This window comes from Pogoniulus pusillus, chromosome 7, assembly GCF_015220805.1.
Source record: "Pogoniulus pusillus isolate bPogPus1 chromosome 7, bPogPus1.pri, whole genome shotgun sequence".
In the NCBI taxonomy this organism is placed as follows: Eukaryota; Metazoa; Chordata; class Aves; order Piciformes; family Lybiidae; genus Pogoniulus; species Pogoniulus pusillus.
Window position 1 is genome coordinate 2,128,896 of NC_087270.1, and position 17,352 is coordinate 2,146,247.

Sequence of the window (17,352 nt, forward strand, 5' to 3'; positions counted from 1 at the left end):
CGCCCCACCCCAGCTCAGCTAACACTGCCTGGTTAACTTCGGGGAGAGGGGATGAAACGTCCTTTGTGCCAACCAGCTTTGGAGGAAAAGGGGATCCTCGCTCCCGAGCCCCAGACTTTACTTAGGGGATCCATGGGTCGCCTCTCTCCTACCCATCCCTAGGAAACTGTCGGGGCAACCCAGCCGGGATGGAGAGGGCCCCGGCGGTGGGGATCCCGACAGGAGATGGAAGGGGATCCCTGTGGCGGAGGTCCAGTGAGAGGATGGAGAGGATCCCGGTGCCGAGGATCCCGGGAGGGGTTAGAGAAGGTCCCCATGGCGGGGATCCAAGGACGAGATGCAGAGGGTTCCGAGAAAGGTCCCGGCCAGGGATAGAGGGAATGCCGCGGCTGCAGCGGAGAAGACTGGCGAGTCCCGGCGGAACACAGATGAAGGGATAAAAAACCGGCCAATAACACTTTAATAGAGTTCTGTGAAAATCTGGCTAGTCGCTACCAGAATACACATTTATCAGCCATAAATAAAGCGTACAGAAACGATAAATTAATCAGATCCAAGTAGTTTACTCTCCCGGTAACATCAAGCGTTTGTTTCGATTACAACGATCTATCCTGACTTGGTGTTTTTTTTTTTCCTTTTCTATTTTTTTCTCCGTATTTTTTTCTTCTTTTCTTTTTTTTCTCTTTTTTTTTTTCCTTTTTTCCCCCCTTTGTTTGTTTGTTTCCCTCTCTCTTTCCCCCCCTCCCCCCCGTTTTTTTTTTTTTTTCTTTTACGTTATGAGACTTTTGGTCCTCGGCTTCAAACCCTAGTGTGGGTTTCACAACGAAGGAGGGGGTTCATTTTGTTTACGAGTTGGGTTGGTTTGTTGTTGTTTTTTTTCTCCCCCCGCCACTTTCACACAAAAATAGATATATTTATACCTCCTGGTGATGACGACAATCAAAAAAAAATATATAGTGTAAGCCCAACAAACAAACAAACAAACAAAACCCCCAACCCCAACCTTTTTTTCCCCATCCCCTCACCCCCAACCCGCCTCTTTCCCACCAAAACAAACCACCCCGCAAGGCAAGCCAAGGGAATCTCAGCCCCCTCCCTGGCCACGGGTGGAGTTGGGGGGGGCTGAGCAATACCCCTGCCCTCGGTGTGGGTTGGGATGCTTGCAAGACACACGGCTGCTGTTTCCCGAAGGGATGCAAACACCTGGAGCCGATGGAAAAACAAAAAGTAGATATAGATATATAGGTATAGGTACCGTGCTCGACAGCGTTCATAGTCCATCGCTCTGCTAAAGGGACTGCTGCGGGGGGCAGGGAGGCTTTTTTTCCCCCTCACCTGGGGGGAGGATTTCCCCTTGGCCCTTTTAGGAGGAGTTCATGATGGGCCTGGAATACACACCTTGGTAGTAAGAAGTCTCTCCGGCTAAAGGGGAGGACTCTAAGCCATTTTTGTTCGTTACCGGCCCCATGGCCAGGCTACCGGGCATGGGCGAGGCATAGCCTGAGTAGTGCATCACCTGCTCATAGGCCTTCAGGTCCATTTTGTGGTGGTGGTGGTGGTGGTGGTGAGGGTGGTGGTGCTGCTGCTCAGAAGAGGACATCAAGTTGTTGATGGAGAAAGGGTGATTGAAAGCGTAGTGGTGCTCAGGCTTAAGGTGGGCATCATGGGGCAAGCCAGCATGTGGGGGGGCCAGGAGGTGCTGGGCTGGTGAGGCTGATGGTTCCCCTGGGCTCAACCCTGGTGTGCCCTTCAAGTCGGCTAGAGCACGCTTGTGGTCCTGGCATGGTGAGGAGCTGGCCGGGGACTCGGCACCAGCCGAGCCCTCGGAACCCCCCGAGGAGCTGCCTTCTCCCAAGGGTTGGCTGGGGGGCTGCCCAGGCCCCTTCTTGCCCCCGCCACCTGCCCCGCCTCCTGCCCCACCGCTGTCCTTGGCGGCCAGCTGCTTCTCGCACTTGAAGCGCTTCTGGCGGCGCAGGTAGCAGCCGTTCTCAAACATGTTGCCTGAGTCGGGGTGCAGAGTCCAGAAGGAGCCTTTGCCTGGCTTGTCCGGGGAGCGGGGCACCTTGAGGAAGCAGTCGTTGAAGGAAAGCGAGTGGCGGATGCTGTTCTGCCAGCGCTGCTGGTTCTGGCGGTAGAAGGGGAAGAGGTCCATGATCCACTGGTAGATCTCGCTCAGCGTCAGCATCTTGTTGGGTGACTGCTGGATGGCCATGGTGATGAGGGAGATGTAGGAGTAGGGCGGCTTGGCGTGAGTGTAACTCCGCCGATAGGTCTTGGGGTCCCGCGAGCGGTTGAGGTTGGATTGACCGTAGATGGGGCTCATGGAGTTCATGTTGGTGTAGGGGGCGAGGGCGTTCATAGAGCCTGCTTGGCCCCCCATGGGGCTCATGCTGGGGCTCAGGTGGGCACCCATCCCTGCCACGCCAGCCGAGCCCATGCCGGGCATGGCCCCTGTGCCCGGGGACATGCCAGTGAGAGAAGGGCTCATGCCTGTGTTGGCGTAGGACATGTTCATGGAGGTGGCAGCTGTCATGTTGGCCGTGGTGCTCATGGCCGACATAGTCATGTACGTGTTCATGCTGTTCATGCCCAGCCCTGCGTTCATGTTGCTCACCGAGGAATAGCTCTGCAGGGATAAGTGAGAGAGAAGAGGGAGATTGAGACGGGGAGGGGGGGGGCACACGGCAGGGAATAGGTAGGTGGATAGCCCCATCGGGGACAAGGGTAGCCCAGAGAGCAGGCGGTGTGTGTGGGGCCACTGCTAGCCCAGCCTGGATCGCTGCTGGCCCCGGTGCTCAGCGCTCGACTGGGTGGGAAGGGTTAAATGCCGGGGCGGGGGTGGGGAAGGACTGTGGTGTTTTTCTCGTTAATGAAAAACAAATATATATATATATACATATGTACATATATTAGGCGGGGGGGGGGGGGGGAACAAAAAAGAGAAAAAGAGACGGGATGGCAACGGGATCCGCGGCTCCAGGAGCTGGACGGAGGAGGAAGGAAGGGAGTGACAAAAATACCTGGGGAGAGGCGGAAAAAAATCCGCGAACGGCCGCTCGGCAGCACCCCCCTGCCCGGCACCCCCCGCCCCGGGACCCTGCACCCTGCCCTCAGCCAGCGCTGCCGAGAGCCCGCGGCTTGGGGCTTGATGCCAAAGTTAACCTCATCCCGAGGGGCTGGCAGGGCGAAGTGGACTCCGGTGAGAAAGCGAGGAGGTATCCGGGGTGGGGGAGGTTGTCGGAGCTCCGGTTGCTTTTTTTTCCTTACCTCGGGTTCCCCGTAGTAGTTGCTCCAGTCCGTGTGCTCATGGCCTTCCATTTTCACCGCTCCCAGCATACTGGAAGTGGAGTGCATGGCAGTTTAAAATTTAACAGCCACAACAAACGACGACAGAGAGCAACCCAAAAAAAAAAAAAAAAAAAAAAAAAAAAAAAGAGAGAGAAAAGAAAAAAAGGGGGAAAAAAAAAAAAAGAAAAAAAATCCCCGTCCCCAGCCCTCCCTCCCCTCCGCCGGAGTCTCTGGAGGAGGAGGAAGAGGAGGGAGGGAGGAAGAGGCGGGAGAGGGGGGGTGTGGAATCGAGCGGTGCTGGGGTTGGGGTGGGTGGGTGGTTTTTTTTTCGCTGCCTGCTCCTTGGGTGGGTTTTTTCGCAGCGCTTCCACAGCGAAGAGTTGCCCGAAGGCTATGGAGGAGCCGGAGGAGGAGGAGGAGGAGGAGGAGGAGGAGGAGGAGGAGGGAGGAGGGAGGAAGAAGAGGAGGAGGGAGGAAGAGGAGGACAAGTGCTGCAGTGACGTGGGTGCCCAAGTGATATAGCACGGAGCGGCCGGGCGAGCCTCCAATCCCCAGGTCCTCGGGTGCCTATTTGAATAATCAGCTCACACCTAGGCGGGAGCGGCTCCTCCACGTCCCCCCGCGCACCTACCCGCACCCCGACGCCGTGCACGGAGAGGCTGGCGGCACCCCCTCACTCTGACATTGCGGGGGAATCCTGGGGGAGACGATTTCCATCACCCCCCACCGCGGTGCAGCCCCGACAGGAGCCAACTTCCCCACCACAGCATCCTGACGGGAGTTGCCTTCCAGCCAATGCGCCCCCCCCCCCCCCCGCCCAGTGGGAGCTGCTTCCACTTCCCCTCCAGCACCCCGACGGCAGGCAGCTGCCAGTTCCCCCGTACGCCCGACGAAACCTGCCAACCCCCTCAGCACCCTTGGGAGAACCGTGTTCCACACACCACCTATTACAGCACCCCGGTGGCATCTGCCTTCCAGTCCCCTCCGCAACCCTGGTGGGATCTGCCAGCCTCCTCCAGCACTCACCAAGGGAGCTGGTTCCCTCTCCAGCCCCCGCAGCGGGAGTTGTTCCCCGCTGCCCAGCATCTCCCACAAAGGGAGGTGTTTCCTTCCCCCCACCCCCGGCACCCCAGAGAAGAGCTTTTTGCTCCCTTTTAGCACAGGTTCGACGATATGCAGCCCCTCCTCCCCGCCAGACCCGCTCACCTTTCCTCCCTGCGGTGCTCGGCAGAGCCCCGGCCCCGGAGCTCACCCCGCCGCCCGGCCGGCCGTGATCCGGCTCTGCCCCATCGAGGGCCGGTACCCAACGCTCTGGCTCTTCCCCGGGCGCCGGCTCAGGTACCTACAACAAAATCGTAACTAAAACAAACAGAGGAGGAGCGGAGTGGGGGTGGGAAGGACGTAAGAATCGCCGTCGGGGGCCCCAGGGGCTCTGTCGGCGCCGGCCTGGGGTCCCCGTGGACGCCGTCGGGGCAGCGTTGCCGCTCCCCAGGCAGCCCCGGAGAGGGAGCGAGGGGGAGGGGAAGAAAGGAAGGAAGCACAGACAAGCGACCAAAAAATCACTCGTCTCCACACCCCCACCAGCTCCGCCGCCCGCCCCATCGGGCGCGTCGGCTGCCGGCGCGGTCTGGCCGGTGGAGGGGGACGGAGTGGGGCTTCCCCCTCCCTCTGTCCCCGGGATGAGGCTATCCTCACCAGGCACCATCCCGGACTGACCCCGCTCCCCGGAGAGCGGCCCCGGTGCCCCCACTGCGCCTGCTTCACGGATCCTCATCGAGACCTGTCCCCCACCAAATAACTCAGAAACCTCCTCTTTGGGTTGGGTTAGTTTTGTTTTGGTTTATTTTGCTTTGTTTTATTTAAAAGTGGTTTTTTTTTTTTTTAAATTGACTTTCCCCTTTCTTTCTTTATCTTTCTTTCTTTCTTTCTTTCTTTCTTTCTTTCTTTCTTTCTTTCTTTCTTTCTTTCTTTCTTTCTTTCTTTCTTTCTTTCTTTCTTTCCTTCCTTCCTTCTTTCCTTCTTTCCTTCTTTCCTTCTTTCCTTCTTTCCTTCTTTCCTTCTTTCCTTCTTTCCTTCTTTCCTTCTTTCCTTCTTTCCTTCTTTCCTTCTTTCCTTCTTTCCTTTCCCCCTTCTTTCTTTTTTCTTTCGTTTTTACCCTTTTTTCTTCCCCCCCCCCCACCATTTTTTCTTTTTTCTCCCTTCTTTCTTTTTCCCCTTCTTCTCCTCTTTCCTTCTTTCCCATTTTCCTTCCCTCTTCCCTTCTTTGTAGCTCCTTTCCCCCTATGTTACTTTACTTGGTTATACTTTGGTTTAATTTACTTTATAGAGAAAGAGGCATATCTTTATTTATCTCTCTCTCAAGAGGGGGGAATCCTGTCCTACCACCACCCCCACTCCCTCCTCCCGCCACCCCCAGTCAGTGAAGGCTGGAGATGGATTTTCGAATCATATTAACCCCAAACTCACCAGAGAACAGGACTTCACCGCACAGACACCCTCAGTAGGTCACTCTCAAACGCCAACCACCCGCGGGATGGGCACACTCCTATCGCGATAATCGCGGCGACAGCCGCACCCCGCCTCCGTCCCTCCCACCCCAGGCCTTCTTCAGGGGATCTAAGGGTGGGCTGGGCTATGACCTGAGCTGAGGAGTACCCCCCAAACCGGGGGGGGGTTCCCCGGTGCCCCCCGCCGAGACTAGTCCGACGGTTAAACACGGTGGTGGGGCGCCCCCTGTCGCCTGCGGTAGGTCCTCAGGGCTGGGGGCGAAAGGGTGAGATGAGGGGGAGGGGACTCCCCTGGGGACCCCTTGGCGGTTGCTGCATGCCCAGGGTGGTGCAGTGTCTCACCTCGTCGGACAGCCGTGGGGTGGAGCAGGGAAAGACCTGGGAGTGCTGGCGGGCAGCAGGCTGCCCACGGTGTGCTCCTCTGGTCAAGAAGGCCAAAGGTCTCCTGAGGTGCATGAAAAATAACATGGCCAGAGTGTTGAGGACAGTTCTCCTCTCCTTCTACTCTGCTCTAGTGAGGCCACATCTGGAATGCTGAGTCCAAGTAAGGGCTTCCCAGTTCAACTTCCCAGCTCCCAGTTCAAGGGCTTCCCAGGGAACGACGGGAAGGAGTCCCTCAGAGGCTACAAAGATCATGAGGGAATTGGAGAGTCTCTCTAAAAGACCTGGGGCTGCTCAGGCTGGATAAGAGCAGACTGGCAGTGGATCTTCTCAATGCTTACCAGATATAAAGGGTGGGAGTCGAGAGGATAGGGCCAGACTCTTTTCTGTGGTGCCCAGCAACAAGACAAGGGGCAATGGGCACAAACTGGAACCCAGGAGGTCCCATCTGAACATCAGGAAGAACTTTTTTTCCTGTGAGGATGCCAGAGGGACCAGGCTGCTCAGAGAGGTTGTAGAGTCTCCTTCTCTGGAAAGATTTTGGATGTGTGCTGGGCAACTTGCTCTGGTTGCCCCTGTTAGAGCAGAGGGTTTGAGCTAGATGATCTCCAGAGGTCACTGCCGACCTCCACCACGCTGACATTCCTGGACTCTGAAGTCATTCACTCTGGGCTAGATGCATCCCAAATCTGACCTGACATAGTGTGAGACTCTCTAACCTCACGCATCTCCACAGAACTCTTTGCTTCTTCAGAGCAAAGACTCAGGAAGGAACAAGTTGGGGAGAATTGAGTAAAATTAGCACTGTTGCTGCTGGACATGAGGAATTTCATCAGCTCAAAGATCCTGTCCACTCAGCAGCTGACTTCAGACATTTTGGGCGAGGTGTGGTCAATGCCAGCATCAGCAACAGACAGAAGAAAACAACCTCAGGGCATGCCAGGGAGAGGATTGGGTTGGACAAGAGGAATAATTTCTTCCCCAAAAGGGTTGTCGACCCCTTGGAACAGGCTGTGGGGGAAAGTAGTGGAGTCACCACCCCTGGAGAGATTCAAAAGCTGTGTAGATGTGGTGCTGAGGGATGTGGTTCAGCAGTCACCTGGCAGTGCTGGGCTAAAGCCTTTTAGCAACCAACCGATTCCATGTTTTTTCCCTGCTGCACACAAGATGAATCTGGGATTTTATCGTGGCTGCAGCCGGTTCAGAAGGTCCTGGTGAGCTCCACAGGGGAAGAGAGGTAATTCCCTCATGCAACAAACTCACCCACCCTCAGGCCTCCATCCTGACACTGCACACATGATGGTGTGCTTCCAGACATGTCTGGCACCTCGGCACCTCCATGGCAGAAGGCTGAGACATAACCAGAGCTCCACAGGTCCCAGTCTCACACCACTCTTTTTGAAGTGCTGTTTCCTCCTTCGGTCACCAGGAACCTTTGTTGCCACCAGGATGAGGTTTTTCTACCTCTCATCACCCCTTCATGTGTGGACTGGCAGCTGTGGAGCAGCAGAGGAGAGTAACTTTCACAAGAGTCATGTTCCCTTGGAGTTTGGCCCAAAATGTATACTTGAGGCCACTCCTCAGCTAGAGAGGATGTTCCTGCTTCTTGCTGCTCCAGTCTCAGCACTTAAATCCAGCTTTGCCTTCGTGCATCCTTCATTCTCTGTCCTATGCCCTACCTGGGACTTCAGAGGCCTTTCACACAGCATGTGTTTATGCACCAGAATGCCATCACCTCTTGATCTCTGACAAATGAAGCAGCTTGTGCTCCATGGATTCATGAAGCCCAGAAGGCTAACCCTATCCTGGGCTACATCAAAAGCAGTGCGACCAGCAAGATGAGGGAGGTGATTCTGCTCTGGTGAGACCTCACCTAGAGCACTGCATCTGTTTCTGTCACTTCTGGTGCCTTCAGCATAAAAGGGACATCAAACTGCTAGGAGCATGTCCAGAGGAGGCCACGAAGATGACCAGAGGGCTGGAGAACCTCCCCTATGGGGAAAAGCTGAGGGAGTTGGGGCTACAAGAAACCTGGGGAGGGACTTTTGAGGCTGTCAGGTAGGGATAGGACTGGGGGGAATGGAACCAAGCTAGAAATGGGGAGATTCAGATTGGATGTTAGGAAGAAGTTCTTCAGCATGAGGGTGGTGAGAGCCTGAAAGGGGCTGCCCAGGGAGACAGTGGAAGCCTCATTCCTGGAGGTGTTTAAGGCCAGGCTGGATGAGGCTGTGGCCAGCCTGATCTAGTGTGAGGTGTCCTTGCCTATGGCAGGGAGGTTGGAATTGGATGACCCTTGTGGTCCCTTCCAACCCTGATTCTATGATTCTGTGACTCTGATTCTAAGATTCTGTGGTTCTATGATTCTATGAACGAGGAGATCTTCTCATTCCTTGTGAGGGATCCATCCCATGAAGGATGTGTTGGATGAGGAAAGCTTCTCTCTGCTCCTTGTAGGGGATCCATCCTATAAAGGATGAACTGAATCATCACAGAATCAGAGGTTGTCAGGGGCTAGAAGGGACCTTCAGAGCTCATCCAGTCCAACGCCCCTGGCAGAGCAGGATCACCTAGACCAGATCACACAGGAACACATCTAGGCAGGTTTTGAATCTCTCCAGAGAAGGAGATGCTTTTCTTTGCTTATGAGGCATTCATCCCTAGGGTGATGTGCTGGATGACAAGAACTTGTCCTCATCCTTCACATCCCCCATATCCCTGCCTGTCTGTGCACCCATAGCACTGCTGCTGTGCACTTCTTGGAGACACCATACTGAAGACAAACTGGAGTAGCCACATCCTCAGACAAAGGCTTTGTCTCTCTAACACAAGGATGTGGAGCCTGGGACCTACAAAAGGATTTGTGCTCACAACTGCGGGACCTGCAACACTGGTGGCTCCTCTGAAGGTGGCCCATCAGACAGTCCTCCTGTAAACGACCCAGGTCCTGCAGCCACCACCTATTTCTTCCTCCTTTCACAAGGGCAGAGCCTTCCCTGAGGAAATTACCATCTCTGAGGAGCGTAGGACAAAGGAGGAAGAGCACAGATTTAAGAAACATTGTTAAAATTACCTAAAATGACCAAAAACTAGAAGGAAGCTTTTGGGTTGTGCTTTGTTTGAAGAGAGCTGGCTGGGTTACTGAGGAGCAGGCTGCCTGTTTAAAGAAATATTCCTTCTCTTTAATATTTAACCAATATTTATTCTAAATTTCCTTTTAAAAAATGATGTTCCTCTTTCCAGCAGAAGCTATGAGGAAGAGGAGCCCATCTCTGCCTTCTCAGGAGTGCATGGCCATTGACTGGCACAGAGCTAGGACACTTCTGTGGTCATCCCCCTCACTTCTAGCAGGGCTGCTGGGAGCAAGTGCACCCCACTTGTTCTTCTCCCAGAGGTGAGGGACTCACTCTGTGCACCCACATAGATTGGAAGAGACCTCCAAGCTCATCCAGCCCAACCTAGCACCCAGCCCTGGCCAGTCAACCAGACCATGGCACTAAGTGCCTCATCCAGGCTTTTCTTGAACACCTTCAGGGACGGTGCCTCCACCACCTCCCTGGGCAGTCCATTCCAATGCCAATCACTCTCTCTGCCAATAACTTCCTCCTAACATCCAGTCAAGACCTGCCCTGGCACAGCTTGAAGCTGTGCCCCCTTGTTCTCTTGCTGCTTGTCTGGCAGAAGAGCCCAACCCCACCTGGCTACAGCCTCCCTTCAGGAAGCTGCAGACAGCAATGAGGTCTGCCCTGAGCCTCCTCTTCTGCAGGCTGCACACCCCCAGCTCCCTCAGCCTCTCCTCACAGGGCTGTGCTCCGGGCCCCTTACCAGCCTTGCTGCCCTTCTCTGGACACCTTCCAGTACCTCAACATCTCTCTTCAATTGAGGAGCTCACAACTGGACACAGCACTCAAGGTATGGCCTGAGCAGTGCTGAGTACAGGAGCAGAAGAACCTCCGTTGTCCTGCTGGCCACACTGCTCCTAAGCCAGCCCAGGATGCCATTGGCTCTGCTGCCCACCTGGGCACACTGCTGCCTCATGTTCAGCCTACCTTCTACCAGCACCCCCAGCTCCCTCTCTGCCTGCCTGCTCTCAGCCACTCTGTCTAACCTCCCCTAGTAGAGCAGGGTCACCTCAGGATCATGTCCAGTCAGGTTTAGAATCTCTCCAGAGAAGGAAACTCCACAGTCTCTCTGGGCAGCCTCTTCTCCAGCAACCTCCCATGAAAAAAGTTCTTCCTCAAGTGCAGATGGAGCCTCTCGGGTTTCAGGTTGTGCCTAGTGCCCCTTGTCCTGCCTCTGGGTACCACTGGGAAGAGTCTGACCCCATCCTCTTACCCCCAGCTCTTTAGATGTTTATTGGAAATGGATGTCCTGAGGTGGGAGCAGTTGATGCTGCAGTGTTGGTGTTCACCTCCCCTGTGCTGGTCCCCCCCACCCCTCCCAGCCAGGCTGGGCTGTGTTAAAGGAAGTAATAATTAAAACCCCCAATAAAAAAAAATAGTCTCTTATACCTCGTTCTTGACAACAAAGTAATTACCTCCTTTCTTCTGATGAGTATCATAATTAATCCAATATAATGAACTATCCCAATTGCACTATTGCCTCCCTGTAAATGTGGTGGGTTTTCTTTTGGCCTTCAATTGAGGAAGAGGTTTTCCTGTGAGACAAAAGCAGTCTTTGTTCTCCTGAAGAAAGGCTGCAGATCTTGTCAGAGACAAAAGGCAATGGCTTGGCAGGAGGGGAGATACCCTGGCATGTTTGTATGATGTTACCATGATTGCCATCAGAGTTTATCAATAAGACATGAAAATTACACAGAAATCAACAGATGGAATTAATGGAGGAAGAGACTGACTGAGGCTGAGCCAGGGAGAGTACAGAGTGAAGGTGAAACATTCCCTCTTGTCAGCTTTGTTCCCAGGTTGTTCCTTTAGGATCCTTGGAAGGAGATCTTGGTAAGATCAAGGGCATCAGATAGGTTGGGAGCATCCCCAGAAGCTTTCACTCAAACAAGGACAACTGGAGGATGAAAATGATTGTCACAATGACTGTGATGATGATTCGTGTTTCTGAAAGGGGGAAAAGTCCTGGAGTAAGGCTGAGCATCCTTACCAAGCCCTCTAGATAGTCCCATGACTAAAACAATCTGATCCTAAGGTCATGATCACAGAGTCACAGATTGCATTGGGTTGGAAGGGGCCCTCAAAGCTCATCTTGTCCAAACAACCTGCAGTCAGAAGGGACATCTCTGACCAGACCAAGCTGCCCAGGGACACGTCAAGGCTGATCTTGAAGGTCTCCAGGTACGTGGCCTCAACCACGTTCCTGGGCAACCTGTTCCAGTATTTCACCACTCTCATTCTGCAGAACTTCCTCCTGATGTCCAACCTAAATCCCTTCTGCTCTACTTTCAAACCACTGCCCCCCATCCTGTCACTCCAAGCCCTTCTAAACAGTCCCTCCCCAGCCTTCCTGTAGGTCTCCTTCAGATATTGAAATGTAGCTCTGAGGTCTCCCCAGAACCTTCTCTTCTCTAGGCTTAACAGCCCCAATTCTTTCAGGCTGTCCTCATAGGAGAGATTCTACATCCCTCTAATCATCTTTGTAGCCCTCCTCTGGACTCACTCCAGCAGGTCCATGTCTCTCTTGTGCTGTTGGGTATTGGCTCATTGAGGTGCACCAGGTTCCTGCTCCCTTAATTTCTGCTGGGCAAGCCAGGAAGAAACATTCCCTTTCCTCATTTGAGGATTCAGGTGGGAAGCACTGGAATATGTGACATTCTGTGGTAGGGAGAGGTCTATCTGTGGTAGGGAGAGAGGACACAGTCTCAAGTTGTGGTGTGGAAGGTCTAGGCTGGATGTTAGGAGGAAGTTGTTGGCAGAGAGAGTGATTGGCATTGGAATGGGCTGCCCAGGGAGGTGGTGGAGTCTCTGTGCCTGGAGGTGTTGAAGCAAAGCCTGGATGAGGCACTTAGTGCCATGGTCTGGTTGATTGGCCAGGGCTGGGTGCTAGGTTGGCCTGGATGATGTTGGAGGTCTCTTCCAACCTGACTGATTCTAGGATTCTCTGTCATCATCAGTTGTGACACTGCTGGGGGAATGACCACAATTACACCATGTAATATTGACTTAACTAGACGAAAAACTCCACAGCAAAGTCTCTCCTGATTAGATTCAACATTGAATGGGTCTCCTTCAGTCATGAAAAATATTTCCCAAGGCTCTAACAAGTCTAACAATGGAAGAACCAGAACCAAGAGCCCTAGAATTGACATCTTCTTCACATTGGGATGATAATTCCTCACCCCAGGTTCATCTCAGTCAAACTCGCTCCATCCACACACAGAGTGGAGGATCTGGCCTGTCAGGACATGGATGATGTGGCTACTTTGGGGGCATTAAGGTGGTATTTTAATGTTCCTCTCCACTCTGTAATTATTCAACGTGCCAGTGAAGGTAGTGAGTTGCTGGAATCAGTGGCTGGCACCACAAGGTGAAATAAATCCTGGTAGTGCCTGAAGAGTGATAGGTTGGGGAGAAATAAACTCCCATTATCATCCCCTGTGAAGATGGAGGAGGTCCTCCTGGCTCACCAGCATCAGCAGGCTCCTGAGAGGCAACTGGAATACCTGAAAGCATTTGTTGGTGGTCCCTGGGTGCAACAACAGCTCAAGACAGGCACTTTGCTGGTCCACAGCACCCAGGGGTGGTGTGATGGGTGCTGGTGGCAGGGTGAATCAGGGACCTTGCTGAGCAGACACCAAGAATGATGCCCAGGAGATCATCTTTGATGTGGAAAGCCTGGAGTTAAGGGCTTCATCGTGGTGCTTGGATCTTGCTGCTCTGCTTTCACGGGGCAGAGGGAGAAGGAGGTGCTGAGGGAGATGCTCAGCAATGTTGGCTTTCCAGAAAAGAAGTGAAGAAAGTCTTCCTCATCCCTGAGGAAAGTCCTGCCATGGACATTGTCATCAGCTCAGTCCTCAAAGGTCCTGGCAGGTAGAAGAAGCTTTACCTGGCTGGCCAAAATATTCAGGTTTTGGGTTCATTCAGGGGAAAGGTGTTTTTTGTTTGTAATGTGTAATCATCAGTTTCTGAAAACTGAAATGCCTTTGGGTTTACAATAAGAAAGCAAACAGTAAAACGGAACATGGAGACTACTCCCAAACCCTTCTGCTTTCAAAACTCTCTGTTATTTCCTAGCAGCACTCCTTCCTGCTGGAAACCTTCCAGTCTGGCCCTTTTTGAAGGTGCTTCTGTTCCCTCAGGGGCTGAGCAAGGAGAAATGTGTCAGCTTTCACTACTCACTGCAGCCCAAGGTGGTTCAGGGCATCACCCAATGTCCAGCACATCACCCAAAGCTCAGTGCATCACCTGAGGTTCAGCACATGATCCAAAGTGAAATCACAGAACTATTGAGGCTGGAAAAGGCCTCTGAGGTCATCAAGTCCAGCCTATGACCCAACACCATTACATGAACAAGACCAATGCATTACCCAAGGGGTCCAGCACATCCTCAAAGTGCAGGGCACCACCCAGGGTACACCCAGAGTACAGCCCATCCCCTAAGGGCATCTGGCATGTTTCCCAGGGTGGTCCAGCACGTAGCCCAAGGTGCTGTACATCATCCTCATCCCTTTCCATGAGGATGAAGTCACAAACCACTGAGCACTTCCCATCAAACTGTAGAGATGAGACCAGCCAAAGCTGTCACTGGGGTATCCCATTTGGCCTCAGCCCATCAGGGGCTTGTGTCGCTCAGTCCATGTCAGCAATGTGGCTGTGCAGAGTCTGACTGGAGAGATAGAGACAGGAGGACCACAGGGTCCAGACGCACATAGAGCCCAAGACAGCTGTGAAGGAACCACATCTATGAACCCTGAGGAAATGGATCAAATGAAGCACCACTACAAGTGTGGCCAGCAGATGGAGAGAGGTGGTTCTGCCACTCTGCTCTGGAGAGGCCTCACCTGGAGTACTGCATCCAGCTCTTGGACCTCCAACACAAGAGAGACATGGACCTGCTGGACTGGGTCCAGAGGAGGGCTACAAAGATGCTCAGAGGGCTGGAGCAGCTCTCCTATGGGAACAGGCTGAAAGAATTGGGGCTGCTCAACCTGGAGAAGACTCCAGGGGGACCTTAGAGCTACAGTCCAATATCTGAAAGGGACTTACAGGAAGGCTGGAGAGGGACTGTTTAGAAGGGCTGGGGGTGATAGGATGAGGGGCAGTGGTTTGAAGGTGGAGCAGAAGGGATTTAGGTTGGACATCAGGAGGAAGTTCTGCAGAATGAGAGTGGTGAAACGCTGGAACAGGTTACCCAGGGATGTAGTTGAGCCCATGGCAGCAATGGTCTCCTGTCCCTGGAGACCTTCAAGATCAGCCTTGATTTATCCCTGGACAGCCTGATGTAGTTGGAGGTGTCCCTGCTGCCTGCAGGACGTTTGGCCAAGACTAGCTTTGAGGATCAGTGCCATCTCTCAGTCTGTGAATCTGCAAATCTCTGAACCCTGAGCACACAAAGGAAGAGAGCCTGAAGGGTGCTGGCGGTGGGGTTGGTGCCGGAGCAAGGGGACCTGCCCCTGCCCTTTCACATGGCAGCAGGAGGCTGCTTGCTGAGGAGATCAATCCCCGACAGCTTCTCTGAGGGTTCTGACAGACATTTATAACCCTCTGAGTCATTACCGGCCTTGTTTAAACCAGTTATACCTGGCCAAGACCTTTAAAATAGCTTCATTTATACTGAGAGGCTGCTGTGGAGCGCGCCGGGTATAAATAGCAGGGCGAACCGCTCGCCCAGCACCACGGCTCCTCCGAGCACTGTGCTCACAGCCCCTGCCTCACCACCCTCTCTGCTTGAGGCCGGGGGGGGGGGGGGGAGGTGCAGGGCCAGCCTGATGCTCCCAGAGGACCCCATCTCCCCAGGTGACCCATCTGGAGCCGATGGCTTGGTGGGTACAAGGCGTCCCTGGCAAAACCGCGTGGCAAAACAGCCGGAGCGGAGCTTTCGGCCCCAAAAGAATAACACAGGAGCTTGCCTGGGCCTCAGCCCCTGTCTGTGAGTCTGCGGTTCCTTGACCACTAATAACAGCCCAGGAGCACCCAATAAATCTGCCCGGGTGCACAAGCCTGTTCCTGTGCTGTGAGTGCAAGCAGGACACAGAGGGTGCCCCGGAGCGAGGGGTTGGTGACACCCTAATGGGCTGCCCGCTGGGACAGCTACACTCCTGCCACCTTGAGCTTTGCACTGCCACATGTGTCATAGCCTTGAGCCAAGGTTGGCACCCCAGCCCCCAGAGCACCCACCTCTGCCATGGGCCAGTGGTACCCATTGCCACAGCTACCTGTGATGATGTTTTCATTTCCAGGCAAATTAAAACCCCAAATCATCTCATCCTGAGCTATTAGGATCTGGGAAAGCTTTGACTGCATGATTGGCTTAACTTCTGCCAAACAAATGTCTCTCTGCTCAAAAACCCTTTTCTGATGGAAAAAAACCCACCAAACCCAACCAACCAACATCGTGATTTGAAGATTAAGCACTTGCTCATGCCCCCAGACCTGAAGCTGGTACCAGTTTTCAGGAAACTTCCAGTTTTTAGGAAGCCCAAGATCTGTTGCCTGTCCCAGGTGGGATGTGCTGACCAAGCTGCAATGCCCCAGGGCATTACAGGCATTTTACCTGCATGCTGCTGAGCTCCTTTCCCCTCCTAAAACTAAGTCAAGTGTGTTCCTGCAACTAAACCTCACATTATTGATAGGCTCACAGAATGGGTTGGGTTGGAAGGGACCTTAAAGCTCATCCAGCTCCAACTCCCTTGCCGTGGGCAGGGACACCTCCCACTGGGCCCGGTTGCTCAAGACCTCATCCAGCCTGGCCTTGGACACCTCCAGGCACAGGAGCACCCACAGCCTCCCTGGGCAACCTGCACGAGTGTCTCACCACCCTCACTGCAAAGAATTTCCTCCTAATCTCCAGGCCAAATCTGTTCTCCTCAAGCTTCACTCCGTTTCCTCTAGTCCTGTCACTACAAGCTGTTGTAAAAAGTCCCCTCTAGGCTTTCTTATAGGCTCCCTTCAGGCACTGGCAGGCTAGTCCAAGGTCTCCCCCAAGCCTTCTCTTCTCCAGGCTGAGCATCCCCAACTCTCTCAGCCTGTCACCACAGGGGAGGTTCTCCAGCTCTCTGATCATCCTCGTGGCCCTCCTCTGGACCTGCCCCAGCGGTTGGATTCCTGCATCCTTGGTGGGGGGAAGCGCAGCAGGAACGTCCCCACCAGGGGCAAGCACTTCAAGCAAGCCCGCAGCGTCCGATGCCGTTTTACCCCCTGCGAGGGGCAGGGCATGGCAGGCGGCAGGCTGCTAAATAGAGCGGGTTTATGCTGCTAAACCAAGGGCACTTTTTTCAAGGCAGAGCCGTTCAGCAGCAGTCGGGATGGAAAAGCTCTGCTGAAGGCGGCGGTTTTGGCTCTCTCTAAACATTTCTCTCCCCCCCCCCCCCCCCCCCCCCCGCCCCGGCCCCCTCCTCCTCCTCCTCCTCCCCAATCCCTCACTCTGATCTTTTTTTTTCCCCCTCTCTCCGAGGAAACCTTGCCCAAACCAACACAAGATTTTACACGGGTCGGACGGCCCTTTGCTGCTGCAGCTCCTTCCAATCAGCTGCATTCACAAGCCGCGTTTATTTTGCGCCGGTTTTCTGAGTACATTTTGTTTTGTTGCCAGAGTAAAGACCTGCAGGGACATATTTCAGCCCAACCTGTAACACCAGCACCAGCGCTGGGTTTCAATGAGGGTTTGACCTACATTTGCAGCCTGAGAAGCAGCTGGGACATCCCAAAGACACACATACAGGACCCTGCTTCTCCTGGAATGCGATGCTGGGCGCGGAGTTGGGGCGGGGAGGAGGGGGTGGGGTGTGGGGGGGATTTGAGCATCCTGGGCAGACTGGAAACCAGCAGCTCCCCTCCCAGCAACCGCTGGGGTGTTTTGCAGCCCCGCTCTAGAGGGGAACAGGCAGGGTGGAACAAGCCTGACCAGAGCTTTTTAAAGCTCTCCCACCTTCTCCTCCTCTCTTCCTCCGGGTCGGTGTCCCGGCGGCGGCAGAACAAGACGGCTACAGAGGGCTGCTGGAAGCCGCCAGAGTCAAATACACTGGGAGGCCTTTTTTTTTTTTTTTTTTTTTTTT

At 53.9% G+C, this 17,352-nt stretch overlaps 1 protein-coding gene across 1 annotated transcript; it reads right to left on the reverse strand.

Moving 5' to 3' along the window:
* Positions 1 to 1,363: 1,363 nt before the first annotated feature.
* On the reverse strand, positions 1,364 to 3,354 carry FOXA2 (forkhead box A2). The gene is made up of 2 exons (XM_064146757.1): positions 3,268 to 3,354; positions 1,364 to 2,626 (listed from the first exon to the last, which is right to left on the reverse strand). The coding sequence occupies exons 1-2, from the start codon at positions 3,352 to 3,354 to the stop codon at positions 1,364 to 1,366; spliced, it is 1,350 nt and encodes a 449-aa protein (XP_064002827.1).
* Positions 3,355 to 17,352: the final 13,998 nt, after the last annotated feature.

Coding starts and splice junctions, on each gene's coding strand:
- FOXA2 (XM_064146757.1), bottom strand. CDS start 3,354: ATGCACTCCACTTCCAGTATGCTGGGAGCGGTGAAAATGGAAGGCCAT. Junction 2,627..3,267: donor ACTACTACGGGGAACCCGAG/GTAAGGAAAAAA, acceptor TTATCCCTGCAG/AGCTATTCCTCGGTGAGCAA.